Raw genomic sequence first — 15,300 nt, forward strand, 5'->3', positions numbered from 1 at the left:
TCAATTTGAATGGCCACTTCTGATCTGGTGGAGATAGTATAATCCTTGGGATGACCACCTTGTTTCCAACTGCTGTACCAGTTAAGATCTCTGCTTCAATGACTCTAGTCCCCAATCGTGTCACTATTAGCCTGGTTCCATTGCAGATTCCTTCTTTTTGATTCAAAATTCGTATAAGCATAACTGGAGAGCCAACTTTAAGTTTCAAACAATGATCTGGCAAACCTGAGATATAGTTGAAGAGGAAAGTGTGAGTAATTAAGGGTGAAAGAGTATAACACATTTTAGAGTTTGAATCAAATAAAGGTAAGGAAAGAGACGTACCACGCAAGTTTTTGGGGTTTATACCAGTGACGATTACTACAATAGGTTCTTCTATTAGGAGAGCAACATCTTCACGGACCTTAGATCCTTGGTTCTCCCAGACGGAGACGTAAGCGGTGTCACCACTACAAAGTAGGAAACAATGGATAATGTCTAGTAATTCAATGGTAGGTAGTATACGAATATATAGGGAAGACTTGGGAACCCACCTGTCAAAAACACACGTAAGAATCAGGTTCGACGTAGTCTTTGGTGGAGTTGTGGTTTCGTCGACCTTATCCGCATTCCGAATACATGACACTTGGGCAACAATATCTAGGGTGAAATGAGTGAACGACATATTAGTTGTTGTATATGAAGCATATATAAATATAAATTTATATTTTCATCGTGCCTGGTAAGATCTCTCCTTTCCCCACCAAACTTTGGATGTCGTTGTAGTTTCGAGTACAGAAATACTCCTGGGGAATAGAGTATTCTTCAGGGTCAAGAACATCCATTGAGGTGTGATCATTGAATAAAATCTTGTAGGGATGGTCAGAAAGGCGGTAGGAATTTGGTTGCTTCCTGACATCGAAATTAGTAATCATGAAGAGGCAACCCTGTTTGAGTGTAGATTGGAACTTGTGAAGACGCCATGGGTGGATAGATGCTTGTATGACATTAGCCTAAAATAATGAGTATGGGTTAGATTTACATTAGCCTGGAGGATATTAAGAAGATCATATACAAATTACCACTAAGGAAATAAATATAAGAACTAAAATGTTCCTAATTTGGAATTAGGAACCAAAAAAACTAAACCTCCTCATCAAGAAGAAGACACCCCACACTCAGAAGAAGATTATTGCGTTTGAAATCACGGGCATCCCAGAAATGAAGTAGATGAATGACGATGGTAGGTGTGTCTAGCGATTTAGAAATTTCATCGAGCTTGAGATAGGTCGGAGGTAGGGTTGTTTGTGTTTTTATTTTCATGAGGGATGGAAGCAAATATATATGTGAAAAGGTAGGGCTTCTAATCGGGGTAGTAATTAGTAAGTTATGGTGGAATCGTAACGCATCACAAAAAATAAAGGGAAGGCAAAAACTCAGGAAGGTAATTAGGAAAACACAGCGGTTAGGCGATTTAACCATTAAGTAAGGCATATAATCAGGGTGTAATCACCTTTTATGGCATGTAAACAGATATGGGATAGAGTCTGTAGTTAGGGGATGACGACGTTTAGGAGGAGAGACACAAAATCAGGGTGGAATTAGTCTTAATGGGAGGAAAACCTAAGGGCATTCAAAATTTTAAAGTTTACCAACCTGGCTTGCAGTGTTGAATTATTTCTAAATGGGAGGAAGTAGCAACCTGACTCTAATGGACCTCTCCTGGAAGTTTAATAAAAGGTATAACTTTAACGGAGCCCTAACTTGAAAAAGAGAAAAAGAAAAAAAAAGAACAACAATAAAGAGTTCCTTCCTAAAACCTCAGTTTGGTTTTGGTCTATGGAATGAGATGAGAGCATACCTTCCTCTGCTATTCAAATTTGACAGTCATTGAGGGTGGTTCCAACTGGGGTAAAAACCATACCAAAGTGTGCTAAAGAAGTCAGTTTTTGTTGTTTTTTTGAAACAATTTATACATATATAATAACGTCTCATAAGAGGAAACCTACACGGTCCATATTGCTGCTTGTTGTAGTGACCAATTGACAACATTATAAGAAAGCTGTTGAGGAGTAATTCACAAATCTCCCCAGCCAGACGCAGATTGGTTATCTGAAACCTGAGAGTAAAAGAGGAGAAGATCATTAGAAACATAGCGAATATAGAAGCAATGCATACGAAACATAGATGCTGGAAACAATAGATGACAATTCAGTTTAAGATTTAGAAAACTATTGATATGTATATATTTTACCTTGTTTAACCACTGTTTATTTACATCTTTTACATGTTTTATCAGCCTATTTTGTCACTTTCATATAGTTTAAGGACTGTTTGTGCATTAAAGTAGGATTTTCATTGCATTTGCATTGTTTATTGTTTAAACAGGTGAATTGGACTCAAGAAGCACGGAAATAACATCAAGGATGAGAAGAGTACAATCAATGGAGCGAATAGGAGATGAATCAAGGAGAAAACCAACAAAGTGAGTCAAAGATTCCCAATTCAAAATTTGGATGGTATACACGCTCCACCTTGCTTTCTTTTCCCCTTCTACTTCTATATAAGCACCTAAATCGATTCTACAACCCTCACACTCTCTCACTTGCAGAAAACCTTTCATTTTAGCTTAAAATCTCTCTTTGCTCTGATTTCTTGCTCAAGGCTTAAGTTCCTTTGTTTTATGGGTATTAACCTACTAATATTAAGCTTTGAGTCTATTCCCTTTCAAGATTCTCTTTCACAATGTCTTCACAAGCAAAAGAAACAACAGAACAAGCTGCAATCCGCCAAGCTGAGGCCAAGAAATCTGCTGAAGAATTCATGGATCGCCGTGATGCACTGTTACTCTCAAGAGGAGAAGCAAGCGGAGGAACTCGACCACACACTCGAGGAGGCAAACGGTCGTGTGCCAGCTCGAGCAGGGGGTCGAGTGGTCTGACGGAGAAGAGAAAGCAGCCTATTGAAGAGGACTCAGAAGAAACTGAGAGTGAGAAAGAAGCAGAAAGTGAAGGAGTAATGGAAGTTGACAATGAGGAATATAGAAGGGATAAGACAAGTGAGAAGAGGCCAGAAGCTGAATTTCAGCAAGAAGAAAGTGGAGATGAAGAAGAGTCTTCTACCTTGACATCAACTCAGCTCTTTGAGGCCCTAATGACAATGAAGTTTCAAGGGAACAGGTATCCTCACAAGAATACTATGGAGGAGCTTGGCATAGCTGATGATTTGAAGATTCTCTTTGAAATCCTGAGTTTAACCAAGTTCATGGAAATAACCATGGAGGGATACCAAAGAGAGAGTTGTGAGTTCATATCCACTGTCCAAATACACTACTTCACTGATAGGGTTGATCCAGAGAGAGGAGCTGGTTTTATCACCTTCACCATCAGAGGAAAACAATATGAGATGTCACTTTTGGAGGTAGCCACAATCTATGGGTTTGAAACTGGAACTGACTGCAACATGGTGATGCCAAAGGAAGAATTGTACTCTGTTTGGAACACCATTGGTGATGACAAACCATACTATTCAGCCACATCCAAGAGCTCCAAAATCAGAAGCCCAGTTCTGAGGTATTTCCATAAAGCTCTAGCTAACACAATGTTTGCTAGAAAAGAAACTGGGAACTTAAATGAAAGTGAGCTCAAGGTGATAGATATGGCCCTCTATGGTGTTATGGATAAAACAAGAGATGGAGTCACAATCTGTGGGAGTAGGGTCCCAACTGACTTTGTCATGGTCCTCATTGATCAAATAACCTACTACAGAAGTTGGGTCAGCAAGCTACACAAGAGGGGCTCAACTGGAGTCCTAACCATTGAAGGCATCATTACTCCAATACTTAAAGCTGCAAATGTCCCACTTAGAGGTGAAAAGACCCAGTCTAGATGGATTGATATCCCATATCTCACCTCCACTCTCATTCTTGCCAAGGAGAAGCATCATGGGAAGTATCTGTTCAATTTTGACCACCCAACAGTAGGCAAGGCTCAATTTGTGCTGCCAAACCAAGGAACTACATCAATAAGTCAAGGGCTCAACATTGATTTTTGGCCAGCAGCTGAGCTACTGTTTGATGGATCAGCCCCTTATGTTGAAGAACAAGCTGGTGATGTTGATATGGCTGATGGGGAAGAACAGTTCTACTTTGAAGACTATGAGCCTCAACCAAGAGATACTAGAGGAGTAAGAGAGACAGCCAAGAGGGTGACACTACTCCAAAAGTGGAACAAGTGGCATGGTAAGACAACTAAGAAGCTGAAGAAGAAGTTGGCTAAGATGTCCNCTATGGAGGAGCTTGGCATAGCTGATGATTTGAAGATTCTCTTTGAAATCCTGAGTTTAACCAAGTTCATGGAAATAACCATGGAGGGATACCAAAGAGAGAGTTGTGAGTTCATATCCACTGTCCAAATACACTACTTCACTGATAGGGTTGATCCAGAGAGAGGAGCTGGTTTTATCACCTTCACCATCAGAGGAAAACAATATGAGATGTCACTTTTGGAGGTAGCCACAATCTATGGGTTTGAAACTGGAACTGACTGCAACATGGTGATGCCAAAGGAAGAATTGTACTCTGTTTGGAACACCATTGGTGATGACAAACCATACTATTCAGCCACATCCAAGAGCTCCAAAATCAGAAGCCCAGTTCTGAGGTATTTCCATAAAGCTCTAGCTAACACAATGTTTGCTAGAAAAGAAACTGGGAACTTAAATGAAAGTGAGCTCAAGGTGATAGATATGGCCCTCTATGGTGTTATGGATAAAACAAGAGATGGAGTCACAATCTGTGGGAGTAGGGTCCCAACTGACTTTGTCATGGTCCTCATTGATCAAATAACCTACTACAGAAGTTGGGTCAGCAAGCTACACAAGAGGGGCTCAACTGGAGTCCTAACCATTGAAGGCATCATTACTCCAATACTTAAAGCTGCAAATGTCCCACTTAGAGGTGAAAAGACCCAGTCTAGATGGATTGATATCCCATATCTCACCTCCACTCTCATTCTTGCCAAGGAGAAGCATCATGGGAAGTATCTGTTCAATTTTGACCACCCAACAGTAGGCAAGGCTCAATTTGTGCTGCCAAACCAAGGAACTACATCAATAAGTCAAGGGCTCAACATTGATTTTTGGCCAGCAGCTGAGCTACTGTTTGATGGATCAGCCCCTTATGTTGAAGAACAAGCTGGTGATGTTGATATGGCTGATGGGGAAGAACAGTTCTACTTTGAAGACTATGAGCCTCAACCAAGAGATACTAGAGGAGTAAGAGAGACAGCCAAGAGGGTGACACTACTCCAAAAGTGGAACAAGTGGCATGGTAAGACAACTAAGAAGCTGAAGAAGAAGTTGGCTAAGATGTCCAAGTCCATCAAGGGTATGAAAAAGGAAATTGTTGAATTGAAGAGTGGAAGCACATCCCCAACACCAGCTGAGAAATTGAGAAGGAGCAGCTCAACCAGAGTACTATCTAGAGCTGGAAACACTTTGGAGCCTTCTAGAGCATCATCATTTGAGCCATCACTAAGGAGAAGAGGTACAATCCGCGCAGAACAGCCTAATTCGAGGCACTCGACCAGCGCACTCGAAACGACACTCGACCGAGTGCCTTAAATGCACTCGGCCGAGCACTTCTCCATGCCTCAATACGGCTTCCCAGCTCCTCAGGGTTATCCACCTTACCCCTATGGCCAAGCTTACCCTCCCTTCCCACCGCAGTACTTCATGGACCATGCACTTATGCAACAATATTTTGGGCACCAAGGATGAAACAAGTATTTTTCTGTCCCTTAACCTATGAATTAATGGATGATGAACAAACAAACAAACATAGGCTAAGATGATCAAATGCTGTGCAAGGTGTTTCAATACCCTTATGATGTTGTAGCATAAAGGATGTCAATCCGTAAAGAGTGTGATATGTAAGCAGTCAAGATGTGATCAATTCATTCAAGTTAAGCCAAATATCAAGTTGATTTCTTTCTAACAACCTAGTGAAAGAAATGTAAATGCAGAAGATTAAAGCAACTTAAGACAATACTAATGCATAATTAAACAATAGAACAAGTGCAATGAACTATGCTAAGAAATAGAAAACTACTAACAAATGCAACAAGAGAAAACTGAAATGAAACAGAACAATGCATAAACAAGTAAGTAAACTGGAGCTCGACCTAGCACTCGGTTGAGTGCATGGTCGAGTGGGGGGTCGAGTTAACTTGCGGATGAAAAACAGAGACAGGACAACAATGAAAACAGAGCAAGCAAAACTGAATCAAACAGCAAGAGATTCACATGATTAAAACAGGAAATCAATAAACAAAAAAAGGTCCTAAGGATGGATTCATGGGCTGGGCTTAAGCTATGATTATCTAGATTGACCAACAAACCTCAATCAACAATGAGATATCTCTAGACAATGATCTTCCAAGACTTGTTAATCCATTCTCATGGCAATAACAATCAAGCTTAGATACTCTTAGACCTAGCTCTCACTAGCTATTAAATATAAAAGCAGACATTAAAACCTAGATCATTATTGTCAAAAATCAAACAAAACATCTAACCTCTTAGCATGCTTAATGATGATCTCCAGCATTAGCCTTATCTACCAACTTAAAAATTGGTGTGATGTTAAGAAGCCTGAGATCTATCCTCACCCTCTCAGTATAAAGATAGCATAGAGCATATCTAAGCCATAAGAGATATATAACAATAAAGCTTGATCAATCTAAACACCCATAACCTTTACCCAGCCTAATCCATCCTTAAGATCTCTACCCACTACTAAACAAAACATGATGAACAAAGTCATAAACCCAAAAATCAATGAAACTTGCATGATTAGATAGATGAGACAAAGATCTACAATATTGAAGAAGAAATCAAACTCAAATACTCAATACTTAGAAAGTTGTGGAACCAACAAGTATCAAAAGATTCTTGGTTTTTGGTACAAAAGTGGCTAATGATCTAAGCAAAAAAGAAAAGAAAAAGTAGACAATCCTCAAAAGGGTAAAAACTAGGTTTAGATATTTTTTTCTAAAAAGTGCTCTCTTTACGACCATACAGTACAATAGGTTTATATAGGAAGGAAGGGAAGCCCTAAAATGGCTAGAGGACAAAATAGAGAGGCGGCTCACAACTCGACCATGTGCTCGGTCGAGTGCATGGTCGAGTGACCTCTTCTTCTGCTTCTTCCAACGGTCAAGTCCTCGATCTGGGATGATATCTGTTCAGTAAAATCGGAATAACTCTTGAAATACACCTCCGATTGACTTGAAACCACCGACATAGGAAAGGTAACTCAATTTACTACAGCTCTCGTCTCTCGTGAAGAAGGCTGAAGCTGAATCGCAACAGAAGATCTTCATTTGAATGGATCTTTGAGGAGCACGTTATGAATTTGACCAAGTACTTTACCGTGTGCCTGCTCGAGTGGTGTGGTCGAGTGCCTTCTTTTCCCTTCCTGATACGTCCAATCCTCTTGTTTAGCTCCAGAAATAACACCAAGTCCTTCCTTACCGTTTTAGAACTCCATAACACCTAATAATACTCCAAATGCACAAATGTATGCAATGCATGCTTCTAAACATCCTAAGTGCATATTTGGACAGAAATGGCTATAAAACTTAAGGAATCACTTCTATATGATGCAAAACATGAACTAAACAAGGCCTAAAATATGGTAAAATATAGTTACATCAAAGGACAACACTTCCCAACTCGATAAAGCACTCGACCAAGTCACTCGACTGAGCACTCGATCGAGTGCATGTCCGGCGCCATAGTCGAGTATCTCCCATCTCCTTCAGCAAGTCAGAATCAAGCCCAAAGCTCAACCTACACATATGACAGCATGTCTGAAGATGTGGATAGCTTATTCAACAACCCTTGAGGTACCAATTTCACCTTATCCAATGTTTATACCAATTAGTTGAATGTTTTCTCTGTTTCAGTTCTTAAATTCTCTTTCAAATTTTTATTACACAAGGGACTGTGTAATTTAAGTTTGGGGGAGAGTTTAAGACAGCATTTAACATAGTTTGCTGTTTTCTTATTTTTAATTCCACATTAATACTTGCATTGAATCTAAGGCATAGAAAAACCTAAAAATTTGATTTTTTTTCACAAAAAACTTTAAAAAACAGAGTGTTCATGTAGTTTGCATTGCATATTAGGATCTTGTTAGCATGTTTAATGTATTTCATTGGGGATCAATGATGAGTTTAGCCTTGTTAACATTGTTTGAATTCACTAAACTAGGATCAATGCCCAAGTTAATAGTATTTTGATGCTAGTTGAGTGGCTAGAAACATAAGATTGAACCAAGTCTAGAATTTCTATATTGCATTCTGTCTAAACTGAAGCAGGTTGTGATTTGAAGTCATTTCCTATTTATAAGAACCTAATTTTGATTTTTAAATATCCGTTTGTGCATTGTTTTAAACTCATGGATACTTTATACATATTTAGATCATCTTTCCTATTTTTACCACTCTTGTTGATCCAAGTAGCTGATTTCATCATTGAATCAGTTTTTCCCCACCCATAACCAACCTTTCTTTCAAGCCATGTTTATTCTTGAGTGTGTGAGGCCTATTTTGGGATTGATCTTGGTAGAAAGTGTTAGGTTTGAACTGACAAGAATAAATCCTTGTGTAGTTCTAGTTTGCATTTTTCAAACTAGATAGGACTAGGTGGTTTAATTTCTGGGTTTGGGACTTGGTGTGTTCAAAAAGAAAAGAAAAGAAAAGAGTGAAAAGAGAAAGAAAAGGGTAAAGTCCTTAGGAGAGAAGTATTTCAAATTAATTCAAGCTCTAAGTGAAAGAATGGGGTGTAGTAAAAGTTTCAAATAAGGTTATGGTCAAAGAAAAGAAAGAAAGAAAATAAGAGTCTAGTAAAAAGCTTTATGACTTGGGAAACAAGTAAGAAAGAGCACCTTAGCATTTAAGAAAGAAACCCCCATTCCACTAGAGAAATCAGTAAGAAACCTCTCCTAAGACTTAAAAACAGAAAAGAGAATAGGACAAAGAGAAAAGATGAAGCTTAAGGGTAGAATTAGGACATTATGGGACTAGAATGTTAGGAGCAAACACTTTGGGTACCTTTGGGTAGACTAGGTTCTGTTCTTGTATGAGTCTAAGTGATCTTACCTTTAGCCTTCTTCTAAAGCTCAATCCACTTTTTGTGAGAGAACCCTTGTATTTGATAAGCCCCACTCAAAAGAGAGACCTTTTTTGTCTCTAACCTTTATTACCAAGTCAAATGAGTTTGAACATTGCATAATCTGATTCATGTTCTTGCTTAATGAATGTTAAAGGAAATGACTGATTTGAATGCATGTGGAAGTCTAAGGCTTGAATCAGTTAAGGTTGTGAAAGGCTTGTCTAAAATCTTTAAGTATAGCTCATTCACCTTGCATCATAGTACTAGTAACTTGGAAATTGATTGTAGCTAGTCTATTTACATGTTTAAGGTTCTGAGATCCCACTTTCAAACCTCTTTTCCTTCTTATGTCTTGTTTGCTTGAGGGCAAGCAAAGACTCGGTTTGGGAGAGTTGATATGTATATATTTTACCTTGTTTAACCACTGTTTGTTTACATCTTTTACATGTTTTATTAGCCTATTTTGTCACTTTCATATAGTTTAAGGACTGTTTGTGCATTAGAGTAGGATTTGCATTGCATTTGCATTATTTATTGTTTAAACAGGTGAATTGGACTCAAGAAGCACGGAAATAGCATCTGGGATGAGAAGAGTACAATAAATGGAGCGAATAGGAGATAAATCAAGGAGAAAACCAACAAAACATGGAGCACTCGACCGTCAGAATCTGAAGCACTTGACCGTGGGGGGAGTGTGTTCTCACGGCGGCTTATTTAATCAATAGGACGCCGAGTCCAGTGCTCAACAATCAGACTCCGTATGAACGTCTTCATAAGAAGCCACCACACTATGAACACCTACGGGTTTTTGGTAGTCTCTGTTATGCATATAATCCGAGACGTCACAGTGACAAATTTGAGTCACGAAGTCGGCGGTGTGTTATTTGTGGGTTATCCGCATGGTCAGAAGGGATGGCGTTTATTTGATGTTGAAGCAGAAGAATTTTTTGTATCCCGAGATGTGGTGTTCTCGGAAGCTGAATTTCCCTTCTTCTCGAGGTCTTCTTCGTCGGCCAAAATCGTGAATGAAGAAGACAAGTCACAGTTATGGGCTTCTCTCTCTCCTGGCCCGTTAGCAGAACATGAGAATTCAACACAATTAAATCCATTAACTGTGTTAGGCCCAACTTCAACAGGCTCTAGCCCACATGACACTCCAGCTCCACCATCCCACGATACTCCTTCCTCTCCGTCGCATATTCTCGAGACTTCCTCACCGACATCCCATAATTCACCTGGTTCTCCGTCAACAGCTTCATCGGCACCTTTTTCTTCCTCTCCGGTGCCGATTCCTTCTCCTCCACCACCACCTCCCCGACAAACTCCACCATCAGCTGCTGTTGCTGCTCTGCCGGTCCCACCTCCTCCTCGGCAGAGCCAACGAAAAAGAGAACCACCAGTGACTTTGAAAGACTATGTCGTCAACTCCGCTGTATGTGAAGTCTCTGATAAGGTACGATATCCAATCTCAAATCACGATACAAAGAGGCGTTTTTCTGGGTCTCATGTTGCTTATATGGTCGCCATTGCAACGGCTGGTGAACCACGTTCATATAAAGAGGCAGTGGTAGACAAACGATGGAATAAATCTATGACTACTGAAATTGATGCGCAAGAAGCAAATAAGACTTGGTCAATTGTGGATTTACCTTCAGGTAAACGAGCTATTGGGTGTCAGTGGGTCTACAAAGTTAAGCATAATTCGGATGGCTCGGTCGAACGGTATAAATCTCGTCTTGTTACTATGGGTAACAAACAAAAAGAGGGTGAAGATTATGGTGAAACCTTTGCACCGGTTGCAAAGATAGGGACAGTTCGCTTATTTCTTGATGTCGCCGCAAAACGTAACTGGGAAATCCATCAAATGGATGTTCACAATGCGTTCTTACACGGTGATCTTCAGGAAGAGGTTTACATGAAACTGCCTCCCGGTTTTGGTGCATCTCATCCTAACAAGGTATGTCACCTTCACAAAGCTTTATACGGTTTAAAACAGGATCCCTGATGTTGGTTTGAGAAGTTAACAACCGCTTTGAAGAGTTATGGGTTTGTGCAGTCACTTTCTGATTACTCTCTATTTACTCTCGACAGAGGTCTTGTTCACATCAATATCTTGATATACGTTGATGATTTAATCATTGCGGGCAGCTCTTCCAAGGCGACTCAGGATTTCAAAGACGATTTATCTTCTTGTTTTCACATGAAGGATTTGGGGCCTTTGAAATATTTTTTTGGGGATAGAGGTGGCTAGGAACGCCACTGGCATCTATATCTGTCAACGCAAATATGTGTTGGACATCATCTCTGAAACTGGTCTGATGGGTGCTAAACCAGCGGCATTTCCTCTTGAACAAACTCATGATTTGTTCTTATCTACGTCTTCACTTCTTCCTGATCCACAGAGGTATCGACGACTGATTGGTCGCTTGATTTATTTGGCTGTCACATGACCTGATCTTGCTTTCTCGGTTCATATGCTAGCTCAGTTTATGCAGCAGCCTCGAGAGGCTCATTGGGATGCTGCACTTCGTATTGTTCGTTATCTGAAATCTGATCCAGGACAACGTATCTTGCTTCGTTCCAACGGTGGTTTTCAAATCACTGGTTGGTGTGATTCTGACTATGCCACATATCCTCTAACACGTCGTTCTGTTACCGGTTTTATTGTTCAGCTTAGGGACTCACCAATCTCTTGGAAAACCAGAAAACAGGACACAATGAGCAAGTCTTCTGCAGAGGCGGAGTACCGTGCAATGTCGTTTCTTACTTCAGAATTAAAATGGTTAAAACAGTTGTTGTTCACGCTTGGGGTGCGTCATGATCAACCGATGGTTGTGTGTTGTGACAGTCAGTCGACTATACATATTGCTACCAATCTAGTATTTCATGAACGGACAAAGAACATAGAGATTGACTGTCATTTTGTTCGGGATGAGCTTATTCGTGGCAATATCACCTTTCGTCATGTAGGCACCGCCTTTCAACTTGCAGATATATTCTCGAGAGATTCACGACCAACTTGATGACCAAGTCTTCTTAACCATGAGTGAACCAAGAGATAACCGGATCCATCTCCAACAATCTCTAACGTTAAGTAGTGTCCAAAGTTCAACAATGCTTTGAGTGTCCAAAGTTAAACAAGTGCTGTGAGTGAGAACTCTAGACTCGTTGTGATGACAAACCGTTAGCAGAGTTTTTTAAATTTATTAATTATGGCTTTATGAAGAGTGAACCAAATATTTATATAGCCACAATTTACAAAATTCATATAGGCATAGTTTTTTCATGTATCAACGTCATTATTCACATGTGAGCCCAAATTGATTTAGCAACAGTTTACTAAAGAGAATTTTGTTTTTACATATATCATCGGGAAATTCATAAATTTCCAGTCTACTGTCATTTACCAACCATGTACATGAACCAAACCTATGCATGGCCGATTTTATTACATGTAAAAATGATAATCTTCGAAAGATTCAAGAGAAGACATTAACGGCCTGAGAAGTTCTAGCAACCTTAATGAAAACATCTTCAAGGGTTGTGTCCGCAAGCCCCCAAGCAAACACCTTGAAATTTCCCTTTGCCTTCTCCACCGCTTGGAACACTTCTGAGATCCGAACTTCTTCTTTTGGGATCTCAAATTTTTGTGTCCCTGCGATGTGATATATCTTCTTGGCGTTTGGAGAAACATCTTGAACCAACATCNATCAAGTTGGTCTTGAATCTCTTGAGATCAGCTGAGTGATTTAGTTTCCTTAATATGCAGAAGATATGATTTGTACAGATTGTCTTTGTGTTTATATATGTATGTAGATCGAACATCAACAATATACAGAAAACTTTTGATCCTCTGTTTGTTCAATTATACCATCTCTAAAGATAGGTTTAGAGATTTTATGGGATTAAAACTTTAATGGGTAGAGTTATTTTTGCAAAAATCGAAATGTATAGATGTTATCAAGATTTTATGGCAATAAACCTAACACATTTTGGTCGTTTTAAGAAGTTTTAACAATTGAGTTTCTGTAAAATGTTACTTATGGAAATTTTTTAGGGGTTAATGTTGTAAATAAATTTTTAAATAAGCAAAAGTAAAAGGATATAACACAAAATGTATTTCAAAAATGTTAATATAGATTAATGAGAATTTGGATTATTTTAGTTATTTTTTTTTTCTTTCTTAAACCATTGTGTTATTATACTATGCTCTTTTTTTAGGTTTTAATTGTCTAAGACCACCAAAATAATTTTGTAATGATAATAGGTACATTTAAAGAATCACAAATTTATTATTTTACTAAAATTGATGGTTTAATAAAATATTTGGCATAATATTAATTATAATAATCTAAACATTTTATATAAAAACAAACATACGTCTATAATTCTATGTGATAAATAAAATTGTGTTTTTATCACGCGCATCAATCATGCATGTATCTTTGAGAAATTCTTTCTATGTATTTTCTAATTTTCTACTCATCTATGAAAAAAATATAATTATATTTAATTTTATCGTTAATGGTTTGATTTAAAGTTCAGAATTTGTTATTTGGAATCTTAATAGGAGCCAACAATACATTTTGTGATCACCTTGAAAGAAGGAAATCCACGTTCTAACATGTACGGTGGTCTCGAGATACATTATTATTTTCTTGCTGTTGTTATATAAATACATAAGCGTAAGTGTCTATAGTTCATGTCTTGAGAAATATACATTACATAACATATTCCTTTCTTCACATATTTACACACATGTTTTATTTTTTACCTCACATCATACATGTACACATCATACTTTACTACATATCATACACATATTTTATTCGTTACTTAACATCTCCTACTTAACATCAATTCTTTACTTCTTCAATTCACTTCATTTCATGCTTTATTCTAATAGAAAAATGTAGAGACTTGTACTATATAATCCCACTCATAGCGATGAAAATAATCACCAAACCAAAAATCTAAAAAAGAAAAATATTATAAGAAATATGGGGAAAAATAATTCCGTCAACTGGCAGTTTAGTGGTAGCGAAGCAGCCAAAGAGGCTTCAGCTGCCACCCTAGGCAGTTACACCTCTAGAATCATGGCTATGTGTGACCCAAATGTAAAACCTATTTTGCCCCCTCTAAGTGAAGCCCCGGAGACTAGCTATACCGCTAAGAAGGCAGTCGTTAAAGCTGTCCTTAACGATAGTGGAAACGCCTATGCTCCAAGTATTGACCTTCCCGCGGCTAAAAGGTAATATATACATCGAATAATCGTTGATCATTTAAGATATTTTGCTTGAAATGTCCTACGAAAAACTGTCCCACAAAAAAAAAAATTGTTTTAAAATATGATCTAGCCCCATATAAAACTTCTGGTTTCATCTTAACTCTGTTATGTATCTTGGTATATCTTCCGTGACAAATTTTTATTTGCTTCCGTTATTCTCAGTGCTGTGGCAGAGTATCTAAGTCGAGATCTTCCGAAGAAACTGACTGCAGATGACGTGTTTATGACCGTTGGATGCAAACAAGCCATTGAGCTTGCAATTGAAATCTTGCATACACCGAAAGCCAACATCTTGCTTCCGAAGCCAGGCTTTCCGTGGGACATGGTCCACGCAATCTACAATAAATTTGAGGTTCGTGAATATACTTTCCTCCGCGAAAAGAACTATGAGATCGACTTTGACAGCGTCCGTGCGCTTGTGGACGAGAACACGTGTGCGATACTTATTATTAACCCACACAATCCTAATGGGAACACGTACTCTGAAGCTCATCTTAAGCAGGTATTTTACAGATACTCTAATTAGCTATACAACGTGACCTTATAACTTGTATGATATCATCTTTGATAATGTGTAACGTAACTATTAAATATCTCTTTATATATAAGCTGGCTGAGTTGGCTCGAGAACTAGGGATACTGGTGGCTTCTGACGAAGTTTTTAGATGGACTGTGTTTGGGAGTAATCCCTTTGTTCCCATGGCGAAATTCTCGTCGATCGTACCTGTGATCACTCTCGGTTCTATATCGAAGGGATGGAATGTACCCGGATGGCAAACCGGCTGGCTCGCGCTGAACGATCTAGATGGTGTCTTCCAATCTAACAAGGTCCGAATCCACTTTTTCCGATCACTCTT

General features: G+C 38.8%; 2 protein-coding genes across 2 annotated transcripts in view; both read left to right on the plus strand.

The window, feature by feature from the left end:
* The window catches only part of LOC104737297 (cysteine-rich receptor-like protein kinase 38), a 44,428-nt gene that overhangs the window by 15,432 nt on the left and 13,696 nt on the right, over positions 1–15,300 (plus strand). The gene's annotated exons all lie outside the window — the stretch shown is intronic.
* Positions 14,112–15,300, plus strand: part of LOC104737296 (probable aminotransferase TAT4) — a 5,619-nt gene continuing 4,430 nt past the window's right edge. Inside the window, exons 1-3 of the mRNA XM_010457434.2 lie at positions 14,112–14,407; positions 14,606–14,945; positions 15,053–15,271. Of these exons, the coding sequence (XP_010455736.1) occupies positions 14,157–14,407; positions 14,606–14,945; positions 15,053–15,271 (810 nt within the window). The 5' untranslated portion in view covers positions 14,112–14,156. The remainder of the gene's footprint in view (positions 14,408–14,605; positions 14,946–15,052; positions 15,272–15,300) is intronic.

Source organism: Camelina sativa, chromosome 13, assembly GCF_000633955.1.
Source record: "Camelina sativa cultivar DH55 chromosome 13, Cs, whole genome shotgun sequence".
In the NCBI taxonomy this organism is placed as follows: Eukaryota; Viridiplantae; Streptophyta; class Magnoliopsida; order Brassicales; family Brassicaceae; genus Camelina; species Camelina sativa.